General features: G+C 41.5%; 2 protein-coding genes across 15 annotated transcripts in view; both read right to left on the bottom strand.

Annotated features, from left to right (window-relative positions):
- Positions 1-8,102, bottom strand: LOC117778759 (GRAM domain-containing protein 2B-like). Of its 7 annotated transcripts, none has more exons than XM_034614536.1 (14): positions 7,960-8,102; positions 6,885-6,972; positions 5,936-6,061; positions 5,755-5,803; positions 4,864-4,927; positions 4,602-4,705; positions 4,326-4,415; positions 3,164-3,235; positions 2,999-3,064; positions 2,813-2,909; positions 2,574-2,624; positions 2,360-2,459; positions 1,010-1,120; positions 1-701 (listed from the first exon to the last, which is right to left on the bottom strand). In XM_034614536.1, coding segments are annotated over exons 3-14 (822 nt in total). In that variant the 5' UTR covers positions 5,938-6,061; positions 6,885-6,972; positions 7,960-8,102; the 3' UTR covers positions 1-685. The 7 variants fall into 7 exon arrangements, with proteins under 7 accessions (XP_034470427.1, XP_034470428.1, XP_034470426.1 ...); XM_034614537.1 differs by having other exon boundaries at positions 6,889-6,972; XM_034614535.1 differs by having other exon boundaries at positions 2,999-3,061; positions 6,797-6,972; positions 7,960-8,101.
- A 3,466-nt stretch (positions 8,103-11,568) lies between these two features.
- Positions 11,569-17,083, bottom strand: part of LOC117778755 (receptor-type tyrosine-protein phosphatase S-like) — a 69,146-nt gene continuing 63,631 nt past the window's right edge. For 6 of the 8 annotated variants that reach the window (XM_034614523.1, XM_034614526.1, XM_034614524.1 and 3 more), the window contains 6 exons: positions 16,650-16,828; positions 16,140-16,266; positions 15,917-16,042; positions 15,080-15,234; positions 14,848-14,983; positions 12,064-14,228 (listed from right to left, as the gene is read on the bottom strand). In XM_034614523.1, the coding sequence (XP_034470414.1) occupies positions 14,160-14,228; positions 14,848-14,983; positions 15,080-15,234; positions 15,917-16,042; positions 16,140-16,266; positions 16,650-16,828 (792 nt within the window). In that variant the 3' untranslated portion in view covers positions 12,064-14,159. Of the gene's footprint in view, positions 14,229-14,847; positions 14,984-15,079; positions 15,235-15,916; positions 16,043-16,139; positions 16,267-16,649; positions 16,829-17,083 lie in introns of all 8 variants that reach the window. The other 2 variants (XM_034614529.1, XM_034614530.1) reach the window with 1 other exon arrangement.

Below are 17,083 nucleotides of genomic sequence, written 5' to 3'. Positions count from 1 at the left end.
AGACCTAAATAGCAAGTATTTATTTACAGGAATGATATGCCATAAGGTCTGTAGTAAAACTTTTACAACGTATATAATATTATTTCTTGAGCTTGAAACTCTTTGAAGTGCAAATGAAATCGTCATTGTAGCTCATGCACCAATCAAGTTTGAATGGAAGTGACTGCCCTCTGCTGGCTGATTGCGGTCATTAACAGTCATTCCAAACACCAGCCTGCAGTTGTTAAATTACACAGTGAGAAAATTCAAAATATGTAATGAAGTTAAAATCAACCGAACAACAAAAGTGCTTTGTTTATCTTCTTCTCCTTGATGAGCGTGTGTACACGTGAGAACACGACGGTCAAACTGCAGCCTCTGCAAGCTGAGCTCAGCTGTTCACCGGCCAGGAGTCAAACATGACGAGTCGTTATGGTTCAGAGCAGGCGAGGCCTGCTTCTGTTTTAGATCTGAATCAGTGCACGTCTAACAAATCTCTCTCTGCATAACATGGTGTAAGTACAGGAGTTTAAATATCTACAGTAAGGGAAGCAATATGTGCAATAGCAGTAAGTTTATGGACAAGATGTAGTGTGTATCAGTGTTAAGATGCTTTGGGGAGTGTGTCTAGACAGGGCTCAGGGTGGGATCTGAACCCAGTGGCACATTGCACGATTTCCTGGAAGAATCAATCCTCTGCCACAGGCTACGTCTCCTGGTACCTGCAAAATAAGAAGAGGCGGAGGAAATGCTCAGATCCAGAACACCACAAAATAGAAATAAAAATCTCTAATTTAATTGTGTGTGGTTGGGATGAATCTACAGGAAAATATCACATACTGTACAGTTCTAAGAGCCGGTACGTCTTTAGTGGGTGTGACCGCAGGAATGTAGTAATTGGTTATCTTTTGTCTACGTTGCTGCGACTAATGGTTTTAAAACCGGTTTAAGTCATCTCACTTTTCTTCCGCCTGACCGATCCCCAGCAGACTTCCTTCTCTCTGTTCTTCATGTTGGTGTGGCTACTCACTCTCTGTGGTGCAGAAACAGCTCAGTCTGGGCTCCCAAAGAGTTCAGCTGCTCCTCCAGCGCTAAGATCTTCAGCGACAAGTAGCCAGACGCCAACAGCAGCATCACAATTCTACAAACACACACATACAAAATAAAAATGATAATGTCCTGAATGAGGTTTTTGGGCAGCATGAATCAAACACGCAGTCTGAGACGGGTACATACCGTTCATTCCCATCAATAAGATACCAGCAGATTCTATCTGTATGCCGAAACATCTTGTGATCACTGACTCTGACCACATCTCAGAGATTATTTGTTTCCTTGAGAGCTTCCAGACAATCCAGAAAGTCAACATACCATAATGTGCAGCTCTGTGTTTCATACACCTTTAAAAAGAAACATTGATTTAATGCAGTGTGCTGTGATCTTGGGGTTTACTCTTTTGAGCCTCCCACTCTGTCTTAATAGAATTTATTTTGTAATAGATCCCGAGACCTGGCCACAGATGCTGAGGTGATGGTCGTCTGAACTTCCGACCTCAAGTGCTTGTTGTTTTTTGGTTTTCTTTTTAAAGATCAGTGTTTACATTCCTGCGGGGGCCTTCTTTCAGCGGCTAAGAGCTTTAACACAGCAATGTGGTAGATGTAATCAGATTCTTTAGGTCAAAAGTATAAAAATACCCCGACAACTTGTTATGCAGAAAAGTATCCCATTAAACTGCTAAATTACTATACTGTACTATTACTATATTACTACATAATTACTAATCATGAGTAATTCATTAAAGCTGTACGTAAAGTCTTAAATGACTCAGTAAATTTGATTTATAATAACTTTATTTGTATAGTTGATTCTAATGGTCTAACCTCTTCTGACAGATTGTTCCGAAGTGTAGGGGGATTTGACAGGTTTAGTTAGTTAAATGTACTGGAGCAAAAATAAAAAATATAAAGCAAAGCACAAATATAAACGATCAATCTCCGTCTGGTAAGAAGCTTCTTATCCTTTTCAAATCTCTTGAAGACATTTCTTGTAGATAATTTTTATTTCTTTACTTTTCATTTAGTTCTGATTATAGCACTTTTAATCATTTTATAATGTTTTGTTTTTACTCTCTTCCTCATTGTTATTTTTGTACTCGTGCTCTTACGCTGTGTGATCCTGGAATCGCTTTTAATTAGTTCCTATTTTTAAGTTGCAAAGCACAGTATGAGGTGCTGTATAAAAAAACTCCATTATTACTTTTATTGTAGGGTAATACAAGGTGAAAATAGTGGCACCTCTTAATTACAGAACTTGCATCAATATGCTTTAGTTACATAAAACCACAGGGGATGGAGTTCCAGCTGTGAGACATAATACTCACAACATAAAGTACATGTAGAAGAAAACGCTGAGATTCCTCATTTCTCTGAGGAAGACCAATGACGCCGCCTTCTCAACGACGCTCCAGATCCACGATACAGCTGCTCCACAGAAAAAAATCATCAACGCGTTATTCTATAACGACTCTTAACTCCATGACTCGTGGGTTTAAGTAGACTAGATATTACACAATTTGGGTGAGGGTCTACACACACCTCTTTTGTTTTTATCCATTGAGTGAGGAGTGGAACTGCATCTTGTTGCACCTGAAAAACAAACGTGGTTGTGTGACATTCAGTGTCTTGACATATTTCAGCTTAGCAGTAAAGTTCTCAATATCTTTATTTCAAATAGAAAAGTGCAATGAACTGAGGTCGTTACTTTACTAAAATGTGAAGCAGCAGAGATTACTCAGCTCCACACTTTGTTTCTGTCTCTTCCATCTTTCTCTTACCTTCACTGGCTATCTCAGGAAAGTTTTCATAATCGATGCAGTTTTGTCGACCCAGATCTCGATCCACGCTCTCGTCCAGACTGGAATAACTGGAGACCTGCAGACGAGGCGTTATGCAATCATGTTTGTTCCACTTTAACAAGACCCATGCACATCTTGAAAGGTGGACGGGCAACAAAAACCTACCACATCGTGATCGGCTGGATTTTCTGCAAAGGAGAGGCGAGGGCTGCTGTTTGGACTCTCTCCCTGCTTCAGACAAACACAGAATCACGATTGGGGAAACATGACCTTTGTTTGAGGAAAGCCTGCGTTTCCCTGCATGCAGATTTAGGGGAGCAGCTACATTACCTGTGCATATGAGCAGAGGCTTTCCAGGAGTTCGTAGCACATCTCACGGTTCCTCAAAGACACAAATGAGTACTGGGAGAGAAAAGGAGAGGAAATACTTGGAATGAAAGACCTGGAATGAAAACTAGATCAACGTATGCTCAGTGTTTGAAGTGTTGACAAGTTGCCATTTTTACTGCAGGAAGTTGAAGAAAATGGTCCCATCTATTCAATCCAGTTCCCATTTTTAATTTTATTGACTGGTAGGTTACAATACAACTAAAAGACGGATTTGAATCTAGTTGAATGAACTGTTATTGTTATTATTAATTAGCATATACACATCATTAATAAAGAAACGACTATTCATATAACAAGGACAGACACACATCCATGTGAGTATTTAGAGTTTAAATATGAACAAAATAAAGCAAAGCACATACAAAACACTACAGAACACAAATAATAATAATAATGTAAATGTAAAAAGCGAAATAAAAAGCGCCCACATGTCTGATTCTTCCAAACCTTTTTCAAAATTGTTGTGTGGGTGAGGAGTTCAAGAACAGAGAAGGACATCTGATTCAAGGAGGCTTTACGATTATTATTCCCCAGAGATACACGCTGTGCTACAGAAGCAGAAAAAAACCCCAAGAGGTTTCTCAATGTCACTGAGCCCCTCCACAGCCTGATGATGTGGCCATTCTACTTTAATAGCAGCAAATTCCCTTTTTATTGGATCGCCAACCAAAATATTAACTGCACAGTAATAGTGCTCATCGACAGAGCCTTTTCCATCCATCTCCCACTGGAGCCCTGTCCCCAGACACACCAGAGAGCCTGCACTGAACTGTGCACCTTCCAAACATAGCTTCAAACACACCTCTTCAGGACTGCTGTTACTGTGTGACTATGGTGTGTATTTTATATTTCAGTGTGTGATTGTAATGTGTATTTTAACTTTTTGTAGACATTTGCTCTATTTTGCTTTCTCTTTTTTAACCAATTTAAAGTTTAAATTAATTGTATTATTATTATTATTATCAAATTTTTATTTTACATGAGTGCAGTGAAAACAGTATTTAGCTCAAAATCCTTTGTGTGTTAATGTCTGTACCCCATATTGTTTGGCCTGTACACAGTGCTCTGCATTGAAAGGGGAAGAAAAAGAGTGTAGTCTGACCTTCTCTCCATCAGCGGTTTGGATCGACAGCATGGACAAAGCTGAGTTCTGTTTCTTCACCTCCCTGACACTGGACGTAGGAATCACCACCTACAATGTGTTGAGGAGAAACAAATACACAACCAAGATAGAGCTTGTTATTTTGACCTGCGTCAACTTTATAAGGGCAGAGATGTGGTGCTGAATCCGATAAGAACCGCTGCTGCTTATGATGGAGTGAATTTACTTCATCAGTGTGGGTTGGACGTCACTCTAAAGCTTTTTATTGTACTTTACCTTGGTGTCTTTGAGCAGCACGGATGAGTAAAAACACACGTGGCTCTTGGAAACAAAGAGTTTTCCGTGATACAGCACCTCCTTCTGCAAGGCACAGGTGAACACTGCAACACACACACACACAGGAACAACATACAAGGATTGTCACGGTCACTGCAGACTATTCGACAACCCCAGTGGGGGGGGGGGGGAGAATGTGATGTCATTTCCTAAATCAATATAAAGAAATGAGTAACAGACTCTGGACCTCAGCTCAACTTACCGTGTGTCAGGTTCTCCCCCTCGGGAATATCTGGGAACAGCTTGTGGAAGCTTTTATTGTGTTTCTGTGAGCTCTGTGGGGAAAAACAGTGGAGTATTAATGAATGAAAAAAAACACAACGAGAGCAGTCGAGCAAAAGCACAGCAGCGAGATGAGCAGGTAATGACATAGTAAATGATCAGTGGAGCCGCAGGTCAACTGTCTCTGTTATTATCGTTATTATAAAAACAATAACCTGGCTGTTTGGAATGAGCTGTTCTCTTTGCCAATGTGTTAATCATGTAGAGCCACTTTTGAATTATTCCTTGTCATTAGTGAGTGCTCCTCTCAAAGTTACAGGAAACAGTTACTGTCCCTTTTTATTGTTTGTGTGCTGGACGTTGTGTGCAGAGCTTTTTTATAAACAGTCTATGGTGCAGAGGGAAGTTAGACAACTTTGTGTTCATCCTACCTGATTTATCTGCAGTGAGGATTTTATAGTCAATGTTTTCTATGAAATGAAACTGAAACTTGCTTTATGTTTGTTGACGTGTCATTTGGAACAAACTTTAGAACCAAGTAAAAAAAATGTCAAGATTAAAGCTCTGCAATTCAGGTTGATAAAAAGAAATGCAGCAACATAATAAACACTGTACTTGAATGTCCAAATAGCACTAAATTCAAGCCTACACTTCCCTGGGCCACTAAGAATACACATATCCAGCACAAAGCCCATAAGATGAATGCTTTGCAAGATATTTATTCCACATACAAACAGACTGACAGACCGATATAACAGACTTTTAAGGAATTAGTCGGTAGATATTGATTATAGTCACTTTAATTCTCTGTGTGGCGAAGAAATTGTGATGAAATATGCAGAAAGGAGCATGATGAGAAAAAAACACTTACATGATTCATAATTTCATGTGATCCCTCCTGGCTCTCCTCTGCTATGGTCTTATCCCTGATTACACATGGAGGTCAAATGCACAAATGAGATAAGGAAGTTATCTTTAGGTGCAAGTTAAACATTTTTAATCCATCTCCTTCTCCCCGAGCTGTGTGCAGTGTTATAGTTTACCTGACGGACATGCTGGAGTGGAGGCTGTGATTAAACTCCTGGATCTCCAGTCGGGCCTCGTCCAGACTCTGGCTGTGTCTCGATTTCTTCCCGCTGCTTCTCTTCACACCAAAGAGTCCACCTCCGTTCTGAGAGCTGTCCTCAGAGATCAGGAGATAAATGTCGACACTGATGATGAATTTCTTAGTTTTTTTAAGCACACAAGTGAGGCTACCACAGAAAGGCATAAAGTATAGACATCATGCAAAAAATAATTAAATGGAGTTCTCCCTGGTGGGAACCTCAGGTCACAAAGAGAGTGGTTAAGAAAAAAACTCATTATCTTCACTGTCATTCTTTGCATCAGGTGAACGCTGAATGAATGCAGGTGATTCACAGACACACGGAATTTCTCACACAGAGCATCCACAGAAAAATCGTTCTCACGTGCAGCATCAACCACGCGTCGACCCTGATGTTGGCTGAAGAGTACACAAGTTAAACAACTGACTACACATTGGTTTGTAAATCCAATACTTCTATCATTTAGAAGAGTTTCTTTATATGAAAGGAACATTTACAGTAGCTCCAAAGACCTTGAATAAAAATCTCTCTCAACACCAGAGGCTGTGTCGGCCTTCTCCCTTCACAAGGGCTAAACTGGCAGCTCATTAGCCTTGTGGTTAGTCTGCTGTCTCTGGGCAACAGCAGGAATCTCCAGAGAATGCGTTCACTTTAGAAAACCGGCAGCCACAAACACTGCAGACGTAACAAGAATATACCAAACACCTGGTGTTTAGAGTGAGGCTTTGGATTAATGGTCGGCTTTGAAAGATGAGAACAGATGTCTAGTTTATGTAAAGGATGTGACACTAAAATATGCATACTCACACAGAGCTGTCCAGTGAGAATCTCCTGCTTTTGAGACTCATGATGAAAAAGCAACAATTCCAACTCATTTACATGCGCACACACTCACTCACATATCCTGATCCCCCTCTCAGTTCAGTTTTCTCAGGTTTTCAAGTGTGTGTGGGATTTTCGGGCATCATTTCCTGGAAGTGGCTCTGAAATAGCAAGTGGCAGGTGAGAAAACGAAGGCGGTTGCAGCCCACTCATAGGATTGGCTGCTTGTTGTCGTGTCAGCCAATCAGCTGTGAGAGGTGGGAGTTTTGCACCTTTACAGTCAAACTCAACCAGTCAGGTACAGGAAGTGTGAAAACCGCACCGCTACACACGCACACACCCGTTTGTACACACTCATCTGTATTTTGCACTCCCTAGCCCCTTACCCTTACCTTAACCATCCAAACTAAATGCCTAACCCTAACCCTAAACCTAGTTCTAACCCTAACCCTAAAGTCAAGTCTGAAAAAGTGAGGACCAGCCAAAATGTCCTCACTTTCAAAAAGTGTCCTCACTAGTGTCTATGCTTAAAATGGTCCTCACAAAGGTATAAGTACAGGAACACACAAACACACACGCACACACTTCTGCTTGTCATGGCAACAGTAGCAATGGGTGGTACTACCTGCTATGGCCCTTTTCTCTCTCTCTCTCTCTCTCACACACACACACACACACACACACACACACACACACACACACACACACACACACACACACACACACACACACACTTTATTAGGCTTTTGTCTTAGAATAAGGTTTCCGTTCATGTCAGGGTTAAGCCTCTAGTTGTGGTGGTTAAGGGGCCAGGGAATGCATTAAGTGAGGGTCCTCACTAACTCGCAAAGCAAGTCTTAACACTTAAACAGCCCTTTGAAAACATGAGGACAGGCCAAAATCTCTTCACTTTCCCAAAATGTCCTCACTCCCTAAGGTCTGTGCTCAAAATGGTTGTCACACAGATTTGTGCACATGTCCTTGTTAGGACACTGCATTGACTTCAATTCATTGTGGACAGCCTAACCAGAACCTCACCCCCATTCACAACTTACCTCTGACCTCAGAAATGACATTTAGCCTCATTAGGTCCAGTCAGTGTTTTAGTTTGAAAGGGTCGTAAAGAGGTGACAAAAACGAGTACACACACACAGACACACAACGTGAATCAGGTATTCAGAAGCAGTGACCATGTGCTTGTGGCGTGAGAGTCACTCTCCTTACATGCAACCTGCTCAGCCTGCACTGATAGACATCAACGTATGGCTGGTGGCCAACGGCACAGACGCACAACTCAACACAAAAGCTCAGTAAAAAACTGGTTTACACAAGTGCCTCGTCATTGTTACAAACTGTGAGAAAGAAAAGTGCAATAAACATTAAGTGCATTCAAAATTCACTTGTTACATTTCTTAGAGAAATAAAAAAATGTGAGATGTTGGTTTATGTATATTATATCACTTAGGCTGTAAATAAAACGTTCAGGTTTTTAAAATCTGTTGGCTGTTTTCATTTTTTAATATATATGACTCTTTTGCATTTACAGTAGCGTCATCACTCAAATTTCCAAACAGATATACAGCAACAAGAATGCTGCAGCTGGGTCTGGCTGTCAGACGACAAAACCCTGGAACGTTTTCAGATAATCAAAATTTGGAAAGGCTTGTAAAGATTTGATGCATTTAAGTTTGCTAACTTTGTCTTTATATTATATCTTGATATTTTTTTTAGCGATTGTGTAATGTAATGTAGTGATGTAACACAACAAAAATTGTACTGTCTATAAAAATAAAGACAATGTAATTCATATAAGACAACAGTTAATGAATCTATTGGAAAATCAAATCTCCTTATTTTGATGTTGCAGCAGTTATGAAACAGACTTATTTCTCACAATCCCTGTGTATATGCACATGTGAATAGCAGCTCAGCCCAAAGTCATTAATGATAAAGATGTTTTTACTCATTTTGAGAAGTACGTCAGGTTTGATGTGTCCAGATGTGCACTCTGTCAAACCACAGGTGATTGTTAGATCACACACCGTCGTTCCAGATGTTGGCTGTCTCCGCTCTCCCTCCTCCCCCTCTCACGTGCGCTCGAGTGCTGACGCTGACCTTTGACCTCGTCTTATGATTTAAAATTAAAGGATTCAGCGACCTGGGGCTGGTACATTTTAATGTTGCTGGTTTCCACAGTAACAGTAGTTTAAATGCTAATTCTGTGGCGGATGTAACGACAGCATTTACATTTTCATCTTCATGAAAAACTGAAATGTGTTGTTCCACTCTTGTATAATGTAAGAAAGTGAAAATACTCAGAAATGTTTCTCAAAAACATCTTTATAACAAGGTTTTATAATATTTGGCTTTTTCGCGTTTCTCTGATAGTTTAGAATTCACAGTCTCTTCATGTGTGTTTCTGTTTGTACATAAAAACAGAGCAGCAGAGATTAAGATGAAGTATTTATTTGTCCTAATGAAACTCATTCTCAACTTCACAAAACTACAAGCTTGAAAGGAAGCATTGGTAATGAATGTAATTCATAACCTTGCATGTAGAATTGTTCCAGAGAAAAAATACAACTGTAAAACAATCAAACTTCTCCTGCAGAGCTACTGCCACTTCACTAATGATTCTTCTATTTTTTTAGTACATCTAGTACAAAAAGTATGTGTGTGTGTGTGTGTGTGTGTGTGTGTGTGTGTGTGTGTGTGTGTGTGTGTGTGTGTGTGTGTGTGTGTGTGTGTGTGCTATGAATAGTCACCACAAGCTAACTGCATAAAAACAAAAGCTTCCTCATGCAAGTGAGTGCATGAAAAGCTGTATAACGACCGTTGAGGGTGTAAGGTTACCAGGCTTGTCTCAACATATCTCAAGATGGAAATATTACAGGTTACAGCACTCAGAATCAACTTGTGATGGACAGAACAATACAGTGCTCATGTTGCCTTTTTCCTTTGCCCTCTTATCACTTAAAAACATCCTATAGATAACCCGTGCATGGCTTTTTGGGGGATTTTGAGGAAGTAGTAGGTGAAGGGTTTAGCCAGACACAGTCATTGTCAGTGAAGCGCACACTGCTCTCGCTTCAAGTGCACGTCTTCATATCAACAGGCAGATCACAGTCGGAAACAATGAGGGTGATGTTGATGTATCTGAACACGAGCGGATATGTGGCATGTGGCACTGAAAGGGGTTGGGCGTGTCGGCTGAGATGTCTCCGGTTTTAATTTCATAATTATTTGATTACTGCTGATTGCATCTCATGAGAACACATTCCTCCTAACCATCAGCTTACCTTTGTCAAGAATGTCACTGGGTTACTGCTATCAAAATGTAAGAAAATGTTTCATCAGTATTTCCCTTCCTGCTTCTTGCACAGTTTGTTTGAGTTTGGCAGTGTTCAAAGAATTTGACCAAAAAAAGGTTGAAGGTCATACATACAAGTCATAGCATCCTTATCAGAAAGTGTCACAAAGTCAACCTCCCTCTGTGTGGTGACATTGTCGTTGTCATTCATGTTCTTTGTTCTCGAAGCAGATCCGTACGCAGGTTCATATGTTGGTGCACATCAGTCCCTCCCATCTTTGTAAAGAAAGATGGCCCCAGCTCCATTTAGCAGTGATGTAAACACAGGTGTACACATCATTTTCACCCCAGTGACGTCTTTAACAACAACAGCAACTGTAAACACACCTGCCCCCCACGGTGCTGCTAAACCAGAAACACCACAGATACACTTTATTTTGATACAATCTATAGCTGGGAATGCATCCTGCATCGGCCCATGAAGACCGCCTCCTTCTTGGGCCACATAAACAGCAAGACTGGACTGAAACGTCACGATCTGGTCGACAGAGGATTTCAGTGATCAGTGTCATTAGCTCGTCCAGCCCTTATTGCTGTTGTCTAGTTGTCTAGATCACAGGTAGATCCATAGAGAAAGTCTTAATGCCCCTTGTTTGTGCTTAAACGTGTCTCATAAGCTGTTCAGTTGAGTTGATGCGTGAAGCTCATGCATTGAACAACTTGTCCCTTGCCGGCGCCATTACCTCTTTGAAAAAACGGTTGGTCCCTGTAGCGCAATGAATCTTGGGAAAGGTTGGGCCAGGAGGGAGCCTTTATATCTCTGGGAAGGGGAGGACGCATTGAAAGAACCTTTGAAATTGGACAGTCTAGCTCCATTCCCAGTATATATGATTTTAAATAGTGCTTTAATGTTGGGGTTTTGTTGATCATAATCACAACCTGACTGTCAATAGAGTCAACCTACATCATCATCAGGTCATAATTAATTTAAAATATTCCTGAAAGTCCAATTTTTCCGACTTAACGTGAAAGTGCCTGAAAACCAAAATGAATGTAGGCTTTACTTCTTAGACAAATATCACTGTTCAATGTTAAATTGAAAATTTCATATTCCATATTTGACAACTATATGTTATATTGTCATTGTGTAGTGTATAGTCTTGTATTACAGCTAAAGTTACAGCAGTAACCGAACATTTTTAAAGCTCCACACCTGCTTAGAATCACACAATTTCAAGTGGTTGCAGAAAATAAGGCAGAAGAAGAATGAACAATGGTTGTAAACATTAGGTGTAATCAAGGTGGAACTTTGTGTGCGGAGCATTTGGAAAAAGCTGGTGCACTGACTGGAATGCATTTCACCTTAGGGTTACTTTGGTCCCATCTAGTGGACAAAGAGTGAAAAACACACACACACACACAAAAACCACGAGTAACCAAGCAGCTCTTTGTGCGGTATATCCAATCATCCTGCTTTTAATACAAAGTCAAGATACAATATCTACATCCATGGTTTGAAAGGAAAGAACAGGTACATAAGTGAGGGGGGTGGCGTCATCAGAGCTGGCCCTCAACACATTTCATATTATGTTTTGTGTGTGTGTTCCTTTTATATTTCTCTCGACACAATAATTAGAAATCGAAAGAATAACATATTTTATATATGTCACACATCGTCAAGACTTCTGGACCACACCTAAAGTTCATATCAGAATTTTTTTTTTTTTAGATTTAAACGGTACCTTCGAGGCTGCGTGTAGCTGGGCGGGTTCTAACCCAATCTCTGTCAAAAATACACTTGCTACCATGTGCTCACCGGCAAACTATATACCAACAGTGTGTCTGCTCTATAAATCTAATTCCTCTGATGCCCTTAAACCTATCACGCTGGGGTGGGTCACACCACTGCGGCTGCTACTGTACGGAGGTGGAGTGGGGGAGGGCTTTAAAAGGGCATCACTGGAAACTTAAACTATGTGAGCCTCTAACGTACATCTCTAGCTAACTAGTCGGACATCAGTAATCAGTATCAAATAGCACCCTACACAGAGGGCATACTTCATCATAATAAAGCAAATAAAAAAGCACCAAAACGGACCATTCAAAATAAAAAACAAACAGCGACAATATCATAATTTTACATTGGCTCGCCAAAGAAACAAGTAAACAACATCTTATTGGTTATATTTGCTAGATATCCCAAATAAATAATTAGAAACAAACGTAAAAAGTAACAAAATAGAATAATAAATATTTTAGAAAATCATATGAAATAAATATGACAAAGTGAACGATAACAATAAGGCTTTTTTCGCGACGATAAGAACTACATCACATCCAATCCCACGTTATATCTTGTGCTCAGACGTATGTAATTGTACTGTATAGGACTCCAATGATAAGACTGTATGTACAAAATTGTGAAATTGCCCAAAATGTCTGACACACTGGAACATCGCTGTGCTCTTCAATCACCACGTGGGCCCGATTAAATGTCAAATCGAGAAAAGATATATAGCATATCCATATCAAGGGCTTGTGCGGTTGTACGGGAGAGGACAGAGGGGGACACATCAATTGGTTACGTTGGGATGTTCTGTACAGTGAGGTTTAGGGACAGAGTCATTTTTAATGGCGGAGGTGGGAACGGGGAGAGGACGGCTGAACGTGAGCAATTCACCATCTGTGCTTTATGTTTTGTTTTCTTTTGGGATCTTTTATCCGTTGTTGCCTTAAGTAGTAAAAACATCGTAGGGATTTAACCGTAAAGTGATGCAATTCAAGAAGGTGGGTAAGCTTCAGAGGAGGAAGGTGATCGGGGAACAACTTTCATCCTCAAGATACTGTATGACGATAAAGGTTCAGCACACAACGCATGAGCATTAGGCAGCATGTTAAAACACAAGAAATAAGTCGGCGTAAGGCAAAGACGAACAGTAAAAACACACAAAAGTCTGCGGAAATGGGCTGAGGACTGTTTTCAGTTCGAGAGAGAAAGGGACTGAATCTCAATTTGTTCATTAGCATCTCTTTCACTAAGCCACTGTTGAACTGTCACAATGGGACTGACATCAAGAGGATCTGAGCTGGAGGATGAGCAAGGACGACAGCAAATATCAAGCAAGCTTTGTCGAGTGAGGAGCGCGCCGGACTACAAATCTCAGCCCAGTCGAGGCTATGATGGACTCTAATCACTGTTCTGAGGCCAGCGGTTACGCGGCGAGGACGGCGAGCGGGGAGTGTGAACGGATCCTTGGCCAGAATTTTGAGAGCGGCCTCTGGTCTGACTTGGTGGTAATGCTGGATGAAGGATTGGAGCCACCTCTCCTCGTAGGCCACAGTTCACGTGCACGCTGCGTGGTTTCCCTTGGCACAGTGCGATGGGTAAATGAGCATCCACACGCCCAGCAGTCCTCAGGGTGGTGAGTCCATACTGCAGACTTCTGCTGAGGCGTGAACAAGTCATCTGCTTTAAACTATTATCAGAACTACCTGTGGTAGCAGTAGACACCTTCGACTCACAGACACATAGAAATGTTTACCATTGCACTTTGTAACCCCTTAGTACATCAAACCAATAGATACAAAGTTGAGGATAAAAAGCCCATTTAGGGTGCAGCAAATATCCAGGCTCTTTGTGTTTTTGTTTTTTTTATATATATTTTTTGTATTTTATACACATATAGTATCATAATTCCTGTTCAGAAGCCGTTTGTATTTCACTGGTTCATATTGGAGATAGCTGACCACAACAGACATGTATTATACGTCCTTCACACTGGAACACTGAGGTAAGTATATGGATTACACATGGACAGTCTCCACACACACCAGTTCCTCGGGGTGGGGGAGGCCCTGATGGGTGTGGGTGCTGTTAGACACAGATTTCTTGTTGCTGTTTTTGTTGTTGCTTTTTGTCCTTGTTGGTGCATGATTCATCTTCGAATCGTTCTCCCAGAAAAGTTTCACTGCTGTCTTTCTCCTCGGTTTGTTTGTGGACCCAGAAGCAGAAAGATGGACGCGTGGTTGTCTCTTCACTTACGTTGCATAGTGGTCAAAGCTTCCCAGGTACTCCAGAGCAGCCTGATAGCAGAACTGGTACTCGTCCTGGGCGAGACACAGAGAGAGAAAGATGTAAGAAAAAGGAACACTCTAATGGCTTCTAACTGTCTTTAGATTTGCTATGTTGTATTTAAAAGGGTGTTCTAAACAAACATGAATTTCCATATTTAGGTGACATTTTTCAGATTATCTTCAAGGCATAACACACACACACACGGTGAATAGAGATATTAGTATTTGTAGACTTCAATCACACCTAAAAAATGTTTTAATAACTACAGTTTTTTGTGAAAATGTAGAAATCTCGAATTGTGATAATTTTAGTGCATAATAAAATTAGCACATATTGTGGATATTCAATTTAAATTTAATTCAATTTAAATTATAAAGCGCAAAATCATAATATACATTATCTCAAGGTACTTAACATAGAAGGTCAAGACCTTAAAAATAAAGAGAAAACATTTCCCACAAATTATTATAATTTTTTTGTATTTTCACATAAACACAGAACTGGAGAAAACCCTTCAGCTTAGGTCTTATATGCCGACTCTAAGCTAATCAAAAATATGTTGGATATAATATGGGAAAGATAAGAATATTGTTTTAATCACTGCTGATACTTGGCAGTTTCAGGTCTTCTCCTGCCTGAGCCAGTATTTACCTCAGTCTGCACCATGGCTGGCCTCTGTGTCCGCAGCATTTTGACAGTTTGGAAGATGTCCACCGCCCCTTCGTAACGCATCCTCTCCAGGACGATACTCAGAGTGATGAAAACACCAGTCCGCCCCACACCAGCACTACAGGCACGAAGGAGAAGATTGGACTGTAGTTTACAGCACAGTCAAAATGAATAGTTATACCACGAGCTGCTGAAGATCAACCCCCCTGCTTACCTGCAGTGAACACTGATTGGTCCATCCTGACCAAACTGCTCCTTGGTTTTGTGCACTTGGCCAATGAAGTCAATGAAGCCCTCCCCAGATTTGGGCACACCTTGCTCTGGCCAATCAGTGAATTGGAACTGACGCACTGTCCGTGATTGGCCGTCCTAAAGGGGCGAGAAAATGATAAGAACAACGGCCGATAAATATTTACTGAAAAGCTGCGTTGATCTGACAACGTATCTGTTGCAGTTTACACAATCAAGATGTTGATTTTGAGGACTGAGGTCTCAACCTCTACCAAGGAATATCCTCTTGTTTCCTTCTAATGATTTGTGATATCCGACCCTGGATCAGTGGCTGTGGTTAACTTGCAGCTGTAACGTCAGTATGTCTGCTATTGTCAGCCACTCAGGACGCAATTACATCTTTTCTCCTCTGCTCAGCCCTTCTGACGCCCCTTTAATGGAGATCAATAGAGCATCTGTCGATGTGGCGTCAGTGTAGGACAGGCTTAACTAGAGTTATCTATGACCGGCACACACAACGTGCACGGGCCGAGCGGATGTGCACGTGCATGGAGGGTCTCGCACACACAAAGGTCTCATACACGCTGTCTGTCAAGATAATCTGGAGACAGAGTGGTTGAATGAGGAATGTGGGGTGGCCAGTCGATAGTGTTAACCTACTGTGTTCGCTAACCAGAACACACTACAGGTCGATAGGACATCTGCACCGATGGCTTTTAACAGCACGGATGGATTAGGAATAGGGCAGAAAAGTCAAGGAGTGTAATGTTACACACAACAGGAGAACAGGAGTCTTTCAACAGCACAGACATGAACCCACCCTGGCGTCCGTGACTTTGAACTCCCGCAGGATGTACTGAGGCATGTTGTACTCCGCCATGGGATCCACCACGAAGTACTGGTACCTGGCTGAGCGCTCGGCAGGCCAGTACTGGTGACACTTCTCCTGAGAGAGCAGAACAGGAAAAAAACAGTATTGATGACTTCGGCATAACATCGATGAAACTTCCTGTGATATTCATGTTTGCGTATTGTGTCCATACCCGGCCCATTTCTCTCAGTTTAGTGAGCATGACCACTATAGTGGAGTTGTGCTCCCACAGCATCCTCCAGAAGTCCTCTGTAGTCTCAGCTAGCGGACCCTGGGTGGCAATGTAGCCTCTCTGCTGCCTACACACACGCACACACACACAAACACACACACACACACACACACATTATCGTCCCTTCATTCTCGTTCCTTCCACTGTCAAGCATCGGACTTTAAAAAAAGGGGGTAATGCTTCAGGCAAGAAGACGAACAGTCAAAACACGTGTGTACAACCACTCTGAAGGCCTGAATCATCACAATCTACCCAGCAGCCGCCCCCCTTCGCGGGGAGTGAAGTGAGTGCAGCGCAGCGAGACAAATGTATACAGTAATGACAGATCTGACAGGACATGACAGGTGAGAGTGCTGTGGTGAAAACCCATCCAACCCGCTCACTCATCAAGCCATCATAAGAGGACGAGGGGGTCAGGTCGCATTAGTGTTCCGCGGGAGGAAAACACACCTGTATCCGTCTATGTAGCTGGAATTGATGTAGTCGGAGCCCTCCAGGCCTCTGATTGGCTGCAGGCAGACGCGGGTGGTTTCGTAGGGCATGATGTTGACCAGGCGGTTCTTGAATTTGTTGCAAGGCAGGTTGGCTGTGACAAAGCGGGACGTGTGGGCTTTGGTGTTGGCCAGTCGCTGGATAGAGAGAGAGAGAGAGAGAGAGAGAGAGGAAAGGCGTCTAAACTTTGATCTAGAGCAGGAATATTTGCCTTGTTAGCTAATAAACAAAGCTACTACTGTTTTCTATATGCTAGTGCTTAACTTGACTAGGAACATGACAGGAAAACAAATTCTGGTAAACTAAATATTGCTTGACATTGTTTGGACTGTCTTTTTCTCCTTCAGGTTTATTTCTTCAGGCCTCTGTTGACAGAAATTAAAATAAATCTC

This window comes from Hippoglossus hippoglossus, chromosome 17, assembly GCF_009819705.1.
Source record: "Hippoglossus hippoglossus isolate fHipHip1 chromosome 17, fHipHip1.pri, whole genome shotgun sequence".
NCBI classification, from domain to species: Eukaryota; Metazoa; Chordata; class Actinopteri; order Pleuronectiformes; family Pleuronectidae; genus Hippoglossus; species Hippoglossus hippoglossus.
The sequence above is the reverse complement of the archived record's forward strand: the minus strand, read 5'-3'. Positions and strand labels throughout refer to the sequence as shown.